Source organism: Chrysemys picta, chromosome 20, assembly GCF_011386835.1.
Source record: "Chrysemys picta bellii isolate R12L10 chromosome 20, ASM1138683v2, whole genome shotgun sequence".
Lineage (NCBI taxonomy): Eukaryota > Metazoa > Chordata > Testudines > Emydidae > Chrysemys > Chrysemys picta.
The window spans coordinates 2,747,561-2,761,791 of NC_088810.1; the positions used below are offsets into that span (position 1 = coordinate 2,747,561).

The 14,231-nt window shown below is 47.4% G+C and overlaps 2 protein-coding genes across 3 annotated transcripts in view; both read left to right on the forward strand.

Moving 5' to 3' along the window:
• Positions 1–14,231, forward strand: part of LOC101947108 (interferon-inducible GTPase 5-like) — a 370,729-nt gene that overhangs the window by 233,292 nt on the left and 123,206 nt on the right. The gene's annotated exons all lie outside the window — the stretch shown is intronic.
• LOC135976730 (interferon-inducible GTPase 5-like) lies at positions 1,276–11,840 on the forward strand. The gene has a single exon (XM_065574016.1). It carries the CDS (start codon positions 3,771–3,773, stop codon positions 5,007–5,009), a length of 1,239 nt encoding a protein of 412 aa, XP_065430088.1. The 5' UTR covers positions 1,276–3,770; the 3' UTR covers positions 5,010–11,840.

A 14,231-nucleotide genomic window follows, 5' to 3' on the forward strand; every position in this document is an offset into this window, starting at 1 on the left:
AAACTCCTGCCTGGCTCGCCATTCTGTAGCCTGATTTAGGGTGTAATGATAATATTAATTTATTTCATTAATTTAATTCTTATATGATTTAAATTTAATTTAATATATTAATAACATTAATATCAATTAATTATTAATATTAATTACTATGGGTCTTAGGCTCGCCAATCTGTTTGATCAGAACATAAATGTTCTTGTCCTGAATCAGGCTCCACAGAATTTATAAAGGACCCTCGGGGGTATGACAGGAAGCTCACACTGAGACAGATATAGTCGTAAAGACTTTTTATTAAAATCAATAATAGTAAGTAAATGGTAAAATACCCAGAGTTACAAAGTTACAATTGCATTACTGCTATTCAAAAGATACATATGCTAATATAGTATTAGATGCAACAAAGCTTTGGTTAATATACTCACACCCTTCCTTGATAACCTGGTGGTAAGAGACAGAGGACCAGCCTTGCAGTTCAGGTTTCTCAATTTTTGAGTGAGGGATGCAGTGCTTAAAAAAATCTAATGCTAAGAGCGATCAAAACTAAATTAGGGTTTACTTGACTAACTTAAACTTAAAATCAAAACCTAATGAACAAAACTAAGAATAAAACTTAGGGAAACCAAGCTTAGCCTAGTTCCCTTGAAACTTAAAGTTTAAGAAGAACAAGTACAGTCTACTAATAGTAGTAGAATAGATAGAGAGAGAGAGAGTAGAAATAGAATGTAAGTCAGAATGATAGAGCGGAGTAAGTGAGAATGGAGTACTCTATCGAGGTGGGTCACCTCTTTTATAGGGCAAAGTGCTGGAAATCCTTCTTCCTATGCCCAAATTTCATTCCTCACCCATAAAATGTTAGGGTACACTTACTCCATACGCTAGTATGTTTGTGCCTATTGATGACATGTACATACGCACATATATTGTTTCTCTTCTTTAGTTATTTCAGTTCTTTACTTGTAGTGTACCTGTTAAGTCTGTGGGTTTAAAAATTGAAAAAAACCCTATCCCATTCTCCATGGTCTATTGGTCTAGATAAAAGGTCATAGACATAGGCGTGGGTACTCATCTATTTAGGTAACAAGCTATAGGTCAACTTTGCTTTCTGAGTAAAAGGTCTTAATATAGATACGCTAACTTTGCCTTAGCTTTACATACAGGATATGGCCTGTAGGTCTCTTGCATTACAGCCAAACTTACTTTAATATAAATCTATAAACCTATTACAATAAACCAAATACTTAAAATATAAGAAATATATATATATATATATATATATATACACAACCAAGCAGGTTAGTCCTATAGGCTACAGGGGGCAACCAGAGAGGTGGTGAAGTTTGCAGATGATACAAAAGTACTCTAGATAGTTAAGTCCCAGGCAGACTGTGAAGAGCTACAAGGGGATCTCAGAAAACTGGGTGACTAGGAAACAAATGGTGGATGAAATTCTGTGTTGATAGATGCAAAGTAATGCACATTGGAAAACATAATCCTAACTATACATATACAACGATGGGGTCTAAATTAGCTGTTGCCATTCTAGAAAGAGATCTGGGAGTCATTGTGGATAGTTCACTGAAAACATTCAGTCAATGTGCAGCGGCCATCAAAAAAGCAAACAGAATGATGGGAATCATTAAGAAAGAGATAGATATTAATACAGAAAATATCATATTTCCTCTATGTAAATCCATGATATGCCCACAGCTAGAATATTGCATGAAGATCTGGTCACCCCATCTCAAAAAAGACATATTAGAATTGGAAAAGGTTCAGCAAAGGGCAACAAAAATTATTAGGGGTACAGAATAGCTGCCATATGAGGAGAAATTAATAACACTGAGACTTTTCAGCTTGGAAAAGAGATATGAGGATATGATAGAAGTCTATAAAATCATGACTGGTGTGGTGAAAGTAAATAAGGAAGTGTTATTTACTCCTTCTCATAACACAAGAACTAGGGGGTCACCAAAGAAAATTATTGGGCAGTAGGTTTAAAACAAACAAAAGGAAGTATTTCTTCACACAACATACAATTGACTTGTGGAACTCTGCCACAGGATGTTGTGAAGGCCAAGACTATAACTAGATAAGTTCATGGAGGATAGGTCCATAAATGGCAATTAGCCAGGAATGGTGTCCCTAGCCACTGTTTGCCAAAGCTGGGAAAGGGTGACAGGGGATAGATTGCTTAAATATGGAGATATATACCTATCTCATAGAGCTGGAAGGGACTCTGAAAGGTCATCAAGTCCAGCCTCCTCTCTTCACTAGCAGGACCAAGTACTGATTTTGCCCCAAATCCTTAAGTGGCCCCCTCAAGGATTGAACTCATAACTCTGGGTTTAGCAGACCAATGCTCAAACCACTGTGCTATGAGGGCCCTATAAAGTGTGAGTCTGTGCATTGGCCAGGAATCAAACCCAGGCCTCCCGTGTGGCAGGCAAGAATTCTACCACTGAACCACCAATGCTACTTGCTAAGTAACTGTTCTGTTCATTCCCTCTGGGGCACCTGGCACTGGCCACCGTTGGAAGACAGGACACTGAGCTAGATGGACCTTTGGTCTGACCCAGTCTGGCCATTCTTGCATAAGGGAGGAGGGAGAGGAGTGAGGGCAAAGGTTTCTCCCTGCTAGGGTGACCATATGTCCCAGTTTATCCAGGACAGTCCCCTTTTAAAGCCCTGTCCCTCTCTCCTGATTTTTTTCCAAAACTGTGTATTTGTCCCATTTGCCCTTTCCAACTGCTCAGTCCCCCCATCAGCCCACATGGTATGGGGGAACATGGAGGTGGGTGCGGGGAGCAACACCAGCCCTCAGGGCGGGGCTCAGACAAGCTGTATTGTCAGGCGGCTCAGGCCATCCCCTGAGTCTGTGCGGGGGTGTCCTGAGGCCAGCCCCGCAGGGGGGTGTTTCGGGTGATCGTGGTTGTGGGGCTTGGGTGAGCGGCTCAGGCCAGCTCCATGCAGAGTGGGCTCGGGTGAGCCCCCACGGTATCCAGTTTTCCTTTTGGGAAATATGGTCACCCTACTCCAGGCTGTTCTCTGAGTCCAAATGAACAGACTCAAGGAAATTAACATTTAAGGGATGTGAAATCACGTGGTCAGGCCCTGTTCAGTTACTGGGAGGGAAGGCAGATTTCCTGTGATTTCAGAAACTTAAAAGTGAACTGTTGAAGTTTTTTCTCAGGCTTTTCCTGGCACCACAGGACCCCTAACGATGTGCTGGGGCATCAGGGCCAGCCCTGCCTGCCAGGGGAGAGCCTCCACCCTGCTCCCTCCAGCACAGCGCCCCCTAGTGGCACATGTACGCAGAAATGAAGCTTTCTCCTTTGGGCATTCTAAACACTTTATTTTAACTCTAGATTATTTTATTTATTTATTGCAAGTTGTGAGCAATATCTCCTTTCCTGCCAGCCCTGTGACTCTGTTACATGGATACAAGGACATCTCTTTTTGCTGGGTCTCTCTCATTGTATCAGTTCCTTGCTACTGCAGGGGCCCCGGGCACTGGTGCAGCTCAGTGCCCACTGTTCCCTTCCTGTGGAATGCAATAATTCAGGCTTCTGAGGGCGGCAATGCTTTGGTCTCACTTTGGTTGTTGGGTTTAGTGTGGGTGCTGGGGGCTGTGAGTGGCCTGTGACATAGAGCAGGTCAGACTAGGTGATCTGGGGGGGTCTCTTCTGGCCTTCAACTCTGTTTCTATGATTCTGACTGTTGGGAGGGAAAACCCCTAACCCTGACTGGAATTTATGTTTCTTTTCCGAGGATAATGGAAGATTCAAAAACTCACTCAGATGATTTGTTTTCAAAATGGAGCAGTAAACTGCCCGGTCTGTCTGAGGAGGAAACTGAAAAATTCCAGGCCGCTGTCAAAGCTGGGAACTTCTCAGAAGCCATTTCTGTGGTGAATATGTCTGATGACACATTAAGAAATACCAAGCTCGACATCGCCATCACAGGGAACTCAGGCTCTGGGAAGTCGTCCTTCATCAATGCCATAAGAAGCCTGAATGATGATGACAGTGGTGCAGCTAAGACTGGGGTGACAGAAACAACCAATTTGCCAACTGCTTATCCCCATCACATGCACCCAAATGTCACTATGTGGGACCTTCCTGGGATCGGAACAATGAAGTGTCCAGCAGAAAAATACATAAAAGATATGAAATTTGATCGTTATGATTTCTTCATCATCATCTCATCTGAGCGCTTCACAGAGGCTGATGCCAACCTTGCCAAAGAAATCAAGAGGATGGAGAAGAAATTTTACTTTGTTCGCTCCAAGGTGGATGTGGACTTGTCTAATGAACAAAAAAAAAGAGATTTCAAAGAGGAGAAAATTCTAGCGGCAATGAGAAGTGACTGCATGGAGCAGCTACAAAAATCAGGGATCATCTCCCCACAGGTTTTCCTGGTGTCAAGATGGGACTTTGACAAGTACGATTCTCCCCAACTGCAGGAGACTTTGGCGAAAGACCTTAAAACTCACAAGAGACATGTTCTCATCTCTGCCCTGCCCAGTATGTCTGAAAAAATCTTGAAAGAGAAACAGAAGGCTCTCCAGGAACAGATCTGGAAACAAGCCCTGAAGTCGTGTAGTATCGCTGCTGTTCCTCTCCCATTTCTCTCGGTTGAGTGCGATGTCAAGATCTTGGTGGAAAACATGAGAGAGTATTGCAAGTCCTTTGGCCTGGATGATGATTCCCTCAAATCACTCGCTAAGCAGGTTAGGAAGTCTGTTGATGAGCTGAAGTCTGTGATACAGTCTGCTCTGGCCAAAGATATAACAAGAGAAGAGGCTTTGAAGCGTCTCAGACAGGCAACAGGGGAACGTATGATGACAGCTAAATCTTTTATCAGCCTGATACCACTGATTGGCACTGGGATAGCAGCAGAGAGATCTTACAATGTCACCTATGAAATGCTACATACGTTTTTGGATGAAGTTGCAGAAGATGCTCAACGAGTCCTGAAAAAGGCTTTGGAGGGAGCAGAGAATAACCAATAAGAGTGTCCCAAGGCAGAGCTTCTCCCCAACTTCCCAGGATAAACTGCCACAGCCCCGGTCTCCTTTCTGCAGTTTGATTGTCCCAAATGTAAACAAACCAAGAGACAAAACCATTTTTCAGCTCAACCTTCCACTGCCGACTTTCACAGCCTCTCCTCCCAGGGGTCTCTGGCAGTCCTGCTGCTCCTGCTTCCTGGCTCTCTCTCAGCCAGTCCCTCCTCAGTGGGTCTCTCTAGGGTCTGTCTGCACTGCACACTAAGCATGGACTCCAACTCGGGTTTGATCCTCAGACCCACTTCCTTCCACAGCCAAATCAGTCAGACTCGGGTCAGTGAGCACTCAGGAACAGGTTGTAGGAGTCTGCTGGGAGGGTCCCACTAAGACTCAGGTCCAAGCCAAGCCATTTGGCAGTGTGGACGCAACTCAAGCTTCAGACCCAAATCAGAAGCTCTGTGTGCTGCAGTGCAGACGTGCTAGTAGAGCCCCAATATCTGGGTCCAACACTTGTAAACCCAGGTTTCCAGTGAAATGTAGACAGTCGCGCTCAGGCTTGGAAACACCGAGTCCACAAGCTCGGGACCTACAGACCCAGGCTTACAATGCAGTGTAGACGTGTATCGCCCCAGGTGAGAAACCGGAAAGGAGCAACAGGTCTGACACCAACCCCAGGTCTAGTGGAGACTGGATGTGAGTAGAGAGGAGGTGATGTTTCCTTCCTTCTCACGTGTAATGTGACAGACGAGAGAAAGACTGACTAAGATTTAAGATCATTTTTAACCAGGCTGGAACCAGACACAACTGGGGTAAAATTCTCAGCTTCTGCCATGTCTGTTAATCATCCCATAGGATGGAAAAGCTTAAGGGGACACTGTCTGATGAAATACTTTATTAAACACACACTCCTCTCCTGTGTCACTAATAGCACCGGGCAGAGATGTGAATTCTCAGCACCACTATGGCCTGACCTACACTTAACAATTAGATCAACCTAGCCACGTTGCACAGGGCTGTGAAAAATGTCATACCCAGACCCTGAGCACCATAGATAGGTCACCTAGCCCCTGGTGTAGATGCAGCTAGATCAATGGAAGAATTCTTCTGTCCACCTAGCTCCTGTCTCTTGGAGAGGATTAACAACATCAATGGAAAACCCCCTTTCGTTGATGTAGGAAGTGTCTATACTATGTCGCTACAGCTGCAGTATGGGACTACCCAGAGTGCAGACATGGCCTACGAGGCTGTCTAAATTATGGAGACTGTCTATCAGCATAGCTAGATTGCCGTAGCTATGTTGGCATAGAAATATAGTTGCAGCCTATGCACAAGGAAAGGGTTTTTCCATCGCTGTAGGAACCCCACTTCCCTGAGTGATGGTTTCTTCCATCAACATAGCTGCGTCTACACTAGCGTTATGGCGGCATAGCCATGTTGATCAGGGGGGTGCCAGATCTGGGACTAGTCTACTAGTTTCATAGAATCATAGAATATCAGGGTTGGAAGGGACCTCAGGAGGTCATTTAGTCCAACCCCCTGCTCAAAGCAGGACCAATTCCCAACTAAATCATCCCAACCAGGGCTTTGTCAAGCCTGACCTTAAAAACCTCTAAAGAAGGAGATTTCACCACCTTCCTAGGTAACCCAGTCCAGTGCTTCACCACCCTCCTAGTGAAAATTTTTTTCCTAATATCCAACCTAAACCTCCCCCACTGCAACTTGAGACCATTACTCCTTGTTTTCATCTGGTACCACTGAGAACAGTCTAGATCCATCCTCTTTGGAACGTCCTTTCAGGTAGTTGACAGCAGCTATCAAATCCCTCCTCATTCCTCTCTTCTGCAGACTAAACAATCCCAGTTCCTTCAGCCTCTCCTCATTAGTCATGTGCTCCAGCCCCCTAATCATTTTTGTTGCCCTCCCCTGGACTCTTTCGAATTTTTCCACATCCTTCTTGTAGTGTGGGGCCCAAAACTGGACACAGTACTCCAGATAAGGCCTCACCAATGTCGAATAGAGGGGAATGATCACGTCTCTCGATCTGCTAGCAATGCCCCTACTTATACAGCCCAAAATGCCGTTAGCCTTCTTGGCCACAAGGGCACACTGTCGACTCATATCCAGCTTCTCGTCCACTGTAACTCCTAGGTCCTTTTCTGCAGAACTGCTTCCTAGCCATTCGGTCCCTAGTCTGTAGCAGTGCATGGGATTCTTCCGTCCTAAGTGCAGGACTCTGCACTTGTCCTTGTTGAACCTCATCGGGTTTCTTTTGGCCCAAGCCTCTAATTTGTCTAGGTCCCTCTGTATCCTATCCCCACCCTCCAGCGTATCTACCACTCCTCCCAGTTTAGTGTCATCTGCAAACTTGCTGAGAGGGCAGTCCACGCCGTCCTCCAGATCATTAATGAAGATATTGAACAAAACCGGCCCCAGGACCGACCCTTGGGGCACGCCACTTGAAACCGGTTGCCAACTAGACATGGAGCCGTTGATCACTACCCATTGAGCCGGATGATCTAGCCAGCTTTCTATCCACCTTATAGTCCATTCATCCAGCCCATACTTCTTTAACTTGTCAGGAAGAATACTGTGGGAGACCGTATCAAAAGCTTTGCTAAAGTCAAGGAATAACACATCCACTGCTTTCCCCTCATCCACAGACCCAGTTATCTCCTCATAGAAGGCAATTAGGTTAGTCAGGCATGACTTGCCCTTGGTGAATCCATGCTGACTGTTTCTGATCACTTTCCTCTCCTCTAAGTGCTTCAGAATTGATTCCTTGAGGACCTGCTTCATGATTTTTCCAGGGACTGAGGTGAGGCTGACTGGCCTGTAGTTCCCCGGATCCTCCTTCTTCCCTTTTTAAAAAATGGGCACTACATTAGCCTTTTTCCAGTCATCCGGGACCTCCCGTGATCGCCATGAGTTTTCAAAGATAATGGCCAATGGCTCTGCAACCACATCCGCCAACTCCTTTAGCACCCTCAGATGCAGCACATCCGGCCCCATGGACTTGTGCTCATCCAGCTTTTCTAAATAGTCCCGAACCTCTTCTTTCTCCACAGAGGGCTGGTCACCTCCTCCCCATGCTGTTGTGCCCAGTGCAGCAGTCTGGGAGCTGACCTTGTTCGTGAAGACAGAGGCAAAAAAAGCATTGAGTACATTAGCTTTTTCCACATCCTCGGTCACTAGGTTGCCTCCCCCATTCAGTAAGGGGCCCACACTTTCCTTGACTTTCTTCTTGTTGTTAACATACCTGAAGAAACCCTTGTTGTTACTCTTAACATCCCTTGCTAGCTGCAACTCTAGGGTTAGGTCTACACTTACCTCCGGGTCCGGCGGTAAGCAATTGATCTTCTGGGATCGATCTCGGAAGTGCTCGCCGTCGACGCCGGTACTCCAGCTCGGCGAGAGGAGTACACGGCATCGACGGGGGAGCCTGCCTGCCGCATCTGGACCTGCGGTAAGTTCGAACTAAGGTACTTTGATTTCAGCTACGTTATTAACGTAGCTGAATCTGCGTACCTTAGTTCGAAATGGGGGGTTAGTGTGGACCAGGCGTAAGTGTGATTTGTCCTTCCTGATTTCACTCCTGCATGCCTGAGCAATATTTTTATACTCTTTCCTGGTCATTTGTCCAAACTTCCACTTCTTGTAAGCTTCTTTTTTGTGTTTATATCAGCAAGGATTTCACTGTTAAGCCAAGCTGGTCACCTACCTTATTTACTATTCTTTCTACACATTGGGATGATTTGTTCCTGAACCTCAATAGGGATTCTTTAAAATACAGCCAGCTCTCCTGGACTCTTTTCCCCCTCATGTTATTCTCCCAGGGGATCCTGCCCATCTGTTCCCTGAGGGAGTCAAAGTCTGCTTTTCTGAAGTCCAGGGTCCATATTCTGCTGCTCTCCTGTCTTTCTTGTGTCAGGATCCTGAACTCAACCATCTCATGGTCACTGCCTCCCAGGTTCCCATCCACTTTTGCTTCCCCTACTAATTCTTCCCGGTTCGTGAGCAGCAGGTCTAGAAGAGCTCTCCTCCTAGCTGGTTCCTCCAGTACTTGTACCAGGAAATTGTCTCCTACACTTTCCAAAAACTTCCTAGATTGTCTGTGCACCGCTGTATTGCTCTCCCAGCAGATATCAGGGTGATTGAAGTCTCCCATAAGAACCAGGGCCTGTGATCCAGTAACTTCTGTTAGTTGCCGGAAGAAAACCTCGTCCACCTCACCCCCCTGGTCTGGTGGTCTATGTCAGACTCCCACCACAACATCACTCTTGTTTCTAACTCTGGGGCTCCTAAACCACTCCTGGGGCCAGACCTCTTATCTGGGATCCTTCCTTGGGAGGTGAGACGCTGCTGGCCACATGTCCTAGAGCCAGTGCTGGGACCTCCTCAGCTTAGGGTTACTGTATTTCAGGTTCCCAAAAGGAGCACACTGCCAGAGGGATGGGGGAGCTAGAGGGAGGGTACAGTTGGGGGAGTTGGAGGGGTACATGCAGCAGAGGTACTCACTGGAGATGGGGGGCAGTGTCACTCCATGCCATGGTGGTACAGCAGCTGGCAAAAGCCCACGACACAGAAAGACCTGTCATTCAGCTCCTCTCTGCGGGGTCCCCTCCCCAGGGCTGGGAGCCAGGGCCTGGGTGAGCCGGATCCAGCCGCTCTGACTTGCAGGGGAATGGACCGATCAGCTGTGGATGTAGTGAGGGAGCAATTGGGGCTGTTGCTTAACGGCAGCTCATCTGCTCTGCAAAAACCTAGGACGTTTCCTGTTATTTTTTAAATCGCCCCCCGCCCCCTCCAGGCTGAGAAAGGGGCTCAGAGCCCCACGTTGTTTGTCGGCAACCTCACAATTCGAACACAACTGTGGAAACTCTGATCTTGTATTTTAACCTCTTGGGGAACATGTGGCAGGGAAGCAAAACACACAGGCTTTGGCAAAGGAAATTCTTAACCACAGACACCAACCAGCCACCATGTGCTCTGGTTGCAAAACTCCATCCCCCAGCCCCGCAGGGATCCATACAACCCCCACAGGGTTTTGGAAGCGTCCACCTGCTAAAGTCTGCATCTGAAGAAGTGAGGTTCTTACCCACGAAAGCTTATGCTCCCAATACTTCTGTTAGTCTCAAAGGTGCCACAGGACCCTCTGTTGCTTTTTACAACTGCTAAACATGTATCAGAGGCTTACTAGTTAATGAGACTCTCACCTCTGCAATTGACAACCCTGAGCTTTGGTTTGAGCTACTGCTGATGCGTTTAACCCCTGATTTGCTTGATTTTAGATTTGCCTGAGTGTCTGGGAACCACCGACCCCGCTCAAACTGAGTTGAGGTGCTGGGTTTGTAATCACGGGGTGTTTCAGGCTCTCATGATAATTAGTTCATATGATGCTACATATCAACCTGTCGCTGTTGATTTGCTCAATGTTCCACACTCGGTAACCAATGTGGATTCAATCTCACTGCTCCGTGTACTCGTTGCTTGTGGTTTGAGCATCATTCCAAACCTTGTAGAAGTGCATTTATCCTTCAATAAACTGCTGTTGAATTTAATCTGACACTTGTGCATCTGAGCTTTATTGCTCTTAGGAAAACAGGGATTAAGGGGCATACACTGGATCCGTGCTTGGACTACAGCCCGGCAGGTTGGGTATTTGGATTTGATATTTATATCTCGGGAAGTGGGTTGGATAAATGGCTGGGTATCAAGAACAGCCAGAGTTGTCATAATGAATCATAATCAAAAATATTGGTGTGGCTATTAAACCTCCAGCTTCAGGGTTTAAGCCCATCTCTAACTCTTAGCCCTGGTCTACACTACGAGTTTAGGTCAAATTTAGCAGCATGAAATCGAATTAAGCCTGGACACGTCCACACGACGAAGCCCTTTTTTTGACTTAAAAGGCCCTTTAAACTGGTTTCTTTACTCCACCTCTGATGAGGGGATTAGCACTAAAATCGGCCTTTGCGGGTTGGATTTGGGGTAGTGTGGATGGAATTCGACGGTATTGGCCTCCGGGAGCTATTCCACAGTACTTCATTGTGACCACTCTGGACAGCACTCTCAACTCAGATGCACTGACCAGGTAGACAGGAAAAGCCCCACAAACTTTTGAATTTCATTTCCTGTTTGCCCAGTGTGGAGAGCACAGGTGACCACGCAGAGCTCATCAGCACAGGTAACCGTGATGGAGTCCCAGGATCGCAAAAGAGCTCCATCATGGACCGAACGGAAGGTACGGGATCTGCTCGCCATATGGGGAGACTAATCAGTGCTAGCTGAACTCCATAGCAGTAAACAAAATGGCAAAATATTAGAAAAAGTCTCAAAGGTCATGAAGGACCGAGGCCATAACAGGGACACACATCAGTGCCGCGTGAAAATTAAGGAGCTACGTCAAGCCTACCACAAAGCCAGAGAAGCAAATGGAAGGTCCGGGGCAGAGCCGCAAACTTGCCGCTTCTACGCGGAGCTGCATGCGATCCTACGGGATGCAGCCACCACTACCCCAACTGTGTGCTATGACTCCATCAATGGAGAAACATGCAACAGGGAAGCGGGTTCGGGGTACGAGGAAGATGAGGATGAAGATAATGTAGATAGCTCACAGCAGCAAGGAAGCGGAGAAACCGGTTTCCCCAACAGCCAGGATATGTTTATCACCCTGGACCTGGAACCAGTAACCCCTGAACTCATCCAAGGCGTGCTCCCAGACCCTGAGGGCACACAGGGGACCTCTGGTGAGTGTACCTTTGTAAATATTACACATGGTTTAAAAGCAAGCATGTTTAATGATTAATGATTAATTTGCCCTGGCAATCGCGACCAGTACAGCTACTGGAAAAGTCTGTTAATATGTATGGGGATGGAGTGGAAATCCTCCAGGGACATCTCCAGAAAGCTCTCCTTCATGTACTCCCAAAGCCTTTGCAAAAGGTTTCTGGGGAGGGCTGCCTTATCCCGTCCACCATGGTAGGACACTACCACGCCAGGCCAGTAGCACGTAGTCTGGAATCATTGCATAACAAAGCATGGCAGCGTATGGTCCTGGTGTTTGCTGGCATGCAGACAACATCCACTCCTTATCGCTCTTTGTTATCCTCAGGAGAGTGATATCATTCACGGTCACCTGGTTGAAATGGGGTGATTTTATTAAGGGGACATTCAGAGGTGCCCGTTCCTGCTTGGCTGAACAGAAATGTTCCCCGCTGTTAGCCACGCGGTGGGGGTGTGGGGTGAAGTGATCATCCCAGAGAATTGTGTGTGTGTGTGTGCGGGGGTAGTTGGATTTGTGCTGCATGTTAACCCAGAAACCGCAGCCCCTCCTTTTACATTGCAAACCCATTTTAAATGGCCAACCCAAGGGGTGCTTGGTATGGGAAATGAAGGCGCTGCTGTTTGAAACCATTCCCACATGTTAAGAAGGTTAAAAAAGCCAAAAGACTGTGGCTTACCATGGCTGCCTGCAAGTCGAACTCTGTTGCCTGGCACTGTGTGAGTGATCTCTCACACCAAACTGGCAGGCCCTCAATATAAGAGGAAAAATGCGACCTTGTAACGAAAGCACATGTGCTGTGTAATGTGAACAGCAAAATTTAACGTGAAAGAGTGTACCCATTGTTCTCTAAAATGTGTCTTTTTTAACCACCTCTCCCTTCTGCTCCACCAGCTGCAAATGTTTCTCCTTCACAGAGGCTAGCGAAGATTAGAGGGAGAAAACGGCGGACTCAGGATGATATGTTCTCAGAGCTCCAGATGTCCTCCCACACTGACAGAGCACAGCAGAATGCGTGGAGGCAGTCAATGTCAGACTACAAAAAAGCACAATATGAACGAGAGGAGAGGTGGCGGGCTGAATGGCGGGCTGAAGAGAGCAAGTGGTGGGCTGAAGAGAATAGGTGGCGTCAGCTTGCAGACAGAAGGCAAGAGTCGATGCTCCGGCTGCTGGAGCATCAAACTGATATGCTCCACCGTATGGTTGAGCTGCAGGAAAGCCTGCAGGAGCAGAGACCGCCGCTACAGCCCCTGTGTAACTAACAGCCCTCCTCCCCAAGTTCCATAGCCTCCTCACCCAGACGCCCAAGAACACGGTGCGGGGGCCTCCGGCCACCCAGTCACTCCACCCCAGATGATTGCCCGAGCATCAGAAGGCTGGCCTTCAATAAGAGTTAAAGTTTTAAACTGCAGTGTGTCCTTTTCCTTCCCTCCTCCCCCACCCATCCCGGGCTACCTTGGCAATTATCCCCCTAGTTGTGTGATGAATTAATAAAGAATGCATGAATGTGAAGTAACAATAACTTTATTGCCTCTGCAAGCGGTGCTCGAAGTGGGGAGGGGAGGGTGGGGTGGTTGGTTTACAGGGAAGTAGAGTGAACCAGGTGGGGGGGGGGGGTTTGGAGGGTTCATCAAGGAGAAACAAACAGAAGTTTCACACCGTAGCCTGGCCAGTCACAAAACTCGTTTTCAAAGCTTCTCTGATGCGCACCGTGCCCTGCTGAGGTCTTCTAACTGCCCTGGTGTCTGGCTGCATGTAATCAGCGGCCAGGCGATTTGCCTCAACCTCCCACCCCGCCATAAATGTCTCCCCCTTACTCTCACAGATATTGTGGAGCGCACAGCAAGCAGCAATAACAATGGGGATATTCTTTTCGCTGAGGTCTGAGCGAGTCAAAAAGCTGCGCCAGCGCGCTTTTAAACGTCCAAATGCACATTCCACCACCATTCGGCACTTGCTCAGCCTATAGTTGAACAGGTCCTGACTCCTGTCCAGGCTGCCTGTGTACGGCTTCATGAGCCATGGCATTAAGGGGTAGGCTGGGTCCCCAAGGATCACGATAGGCATTTCAACATCCCCAACGGTTACTTTCTGGTCCGGGAAGAAAGTCCCTTCCTCCAGCTTTCGAAACAGACCAGAGTGCCTGAAGATGCGAGCATCATGTACCTTTCCCGGCCATCCCACGTTGATGTTGGTGAAACGTCCCTTGTGATCCACCAGGGCTTGCAGCAGCATTGAAAAGTACCCCTTGCGGTTTATGTACTGGGTACCCTGGTGCTCCGGTGCCAAGATAGGGATATGGGTTCCGTCTATGGCCCCATCACAGTTTGGGAATCCCATTTCAGCAAAACCATTCACTATTGCCTGCACGTGCCCAGAGTCACTACCCTTGATATCACCAGGTCTTTCATTGCCCTGGCAACTTGGATCACAGCAGCCCCCACCGT

Coding starts and splice junctions, on each gene's coding strand:
- LOC135976730 (XM_065574016.1), top strand. CDS start 3,771: ATGGAAGATTCAAAAACTCACTCAGATGATTTGTTTTCAAAATGGAGC.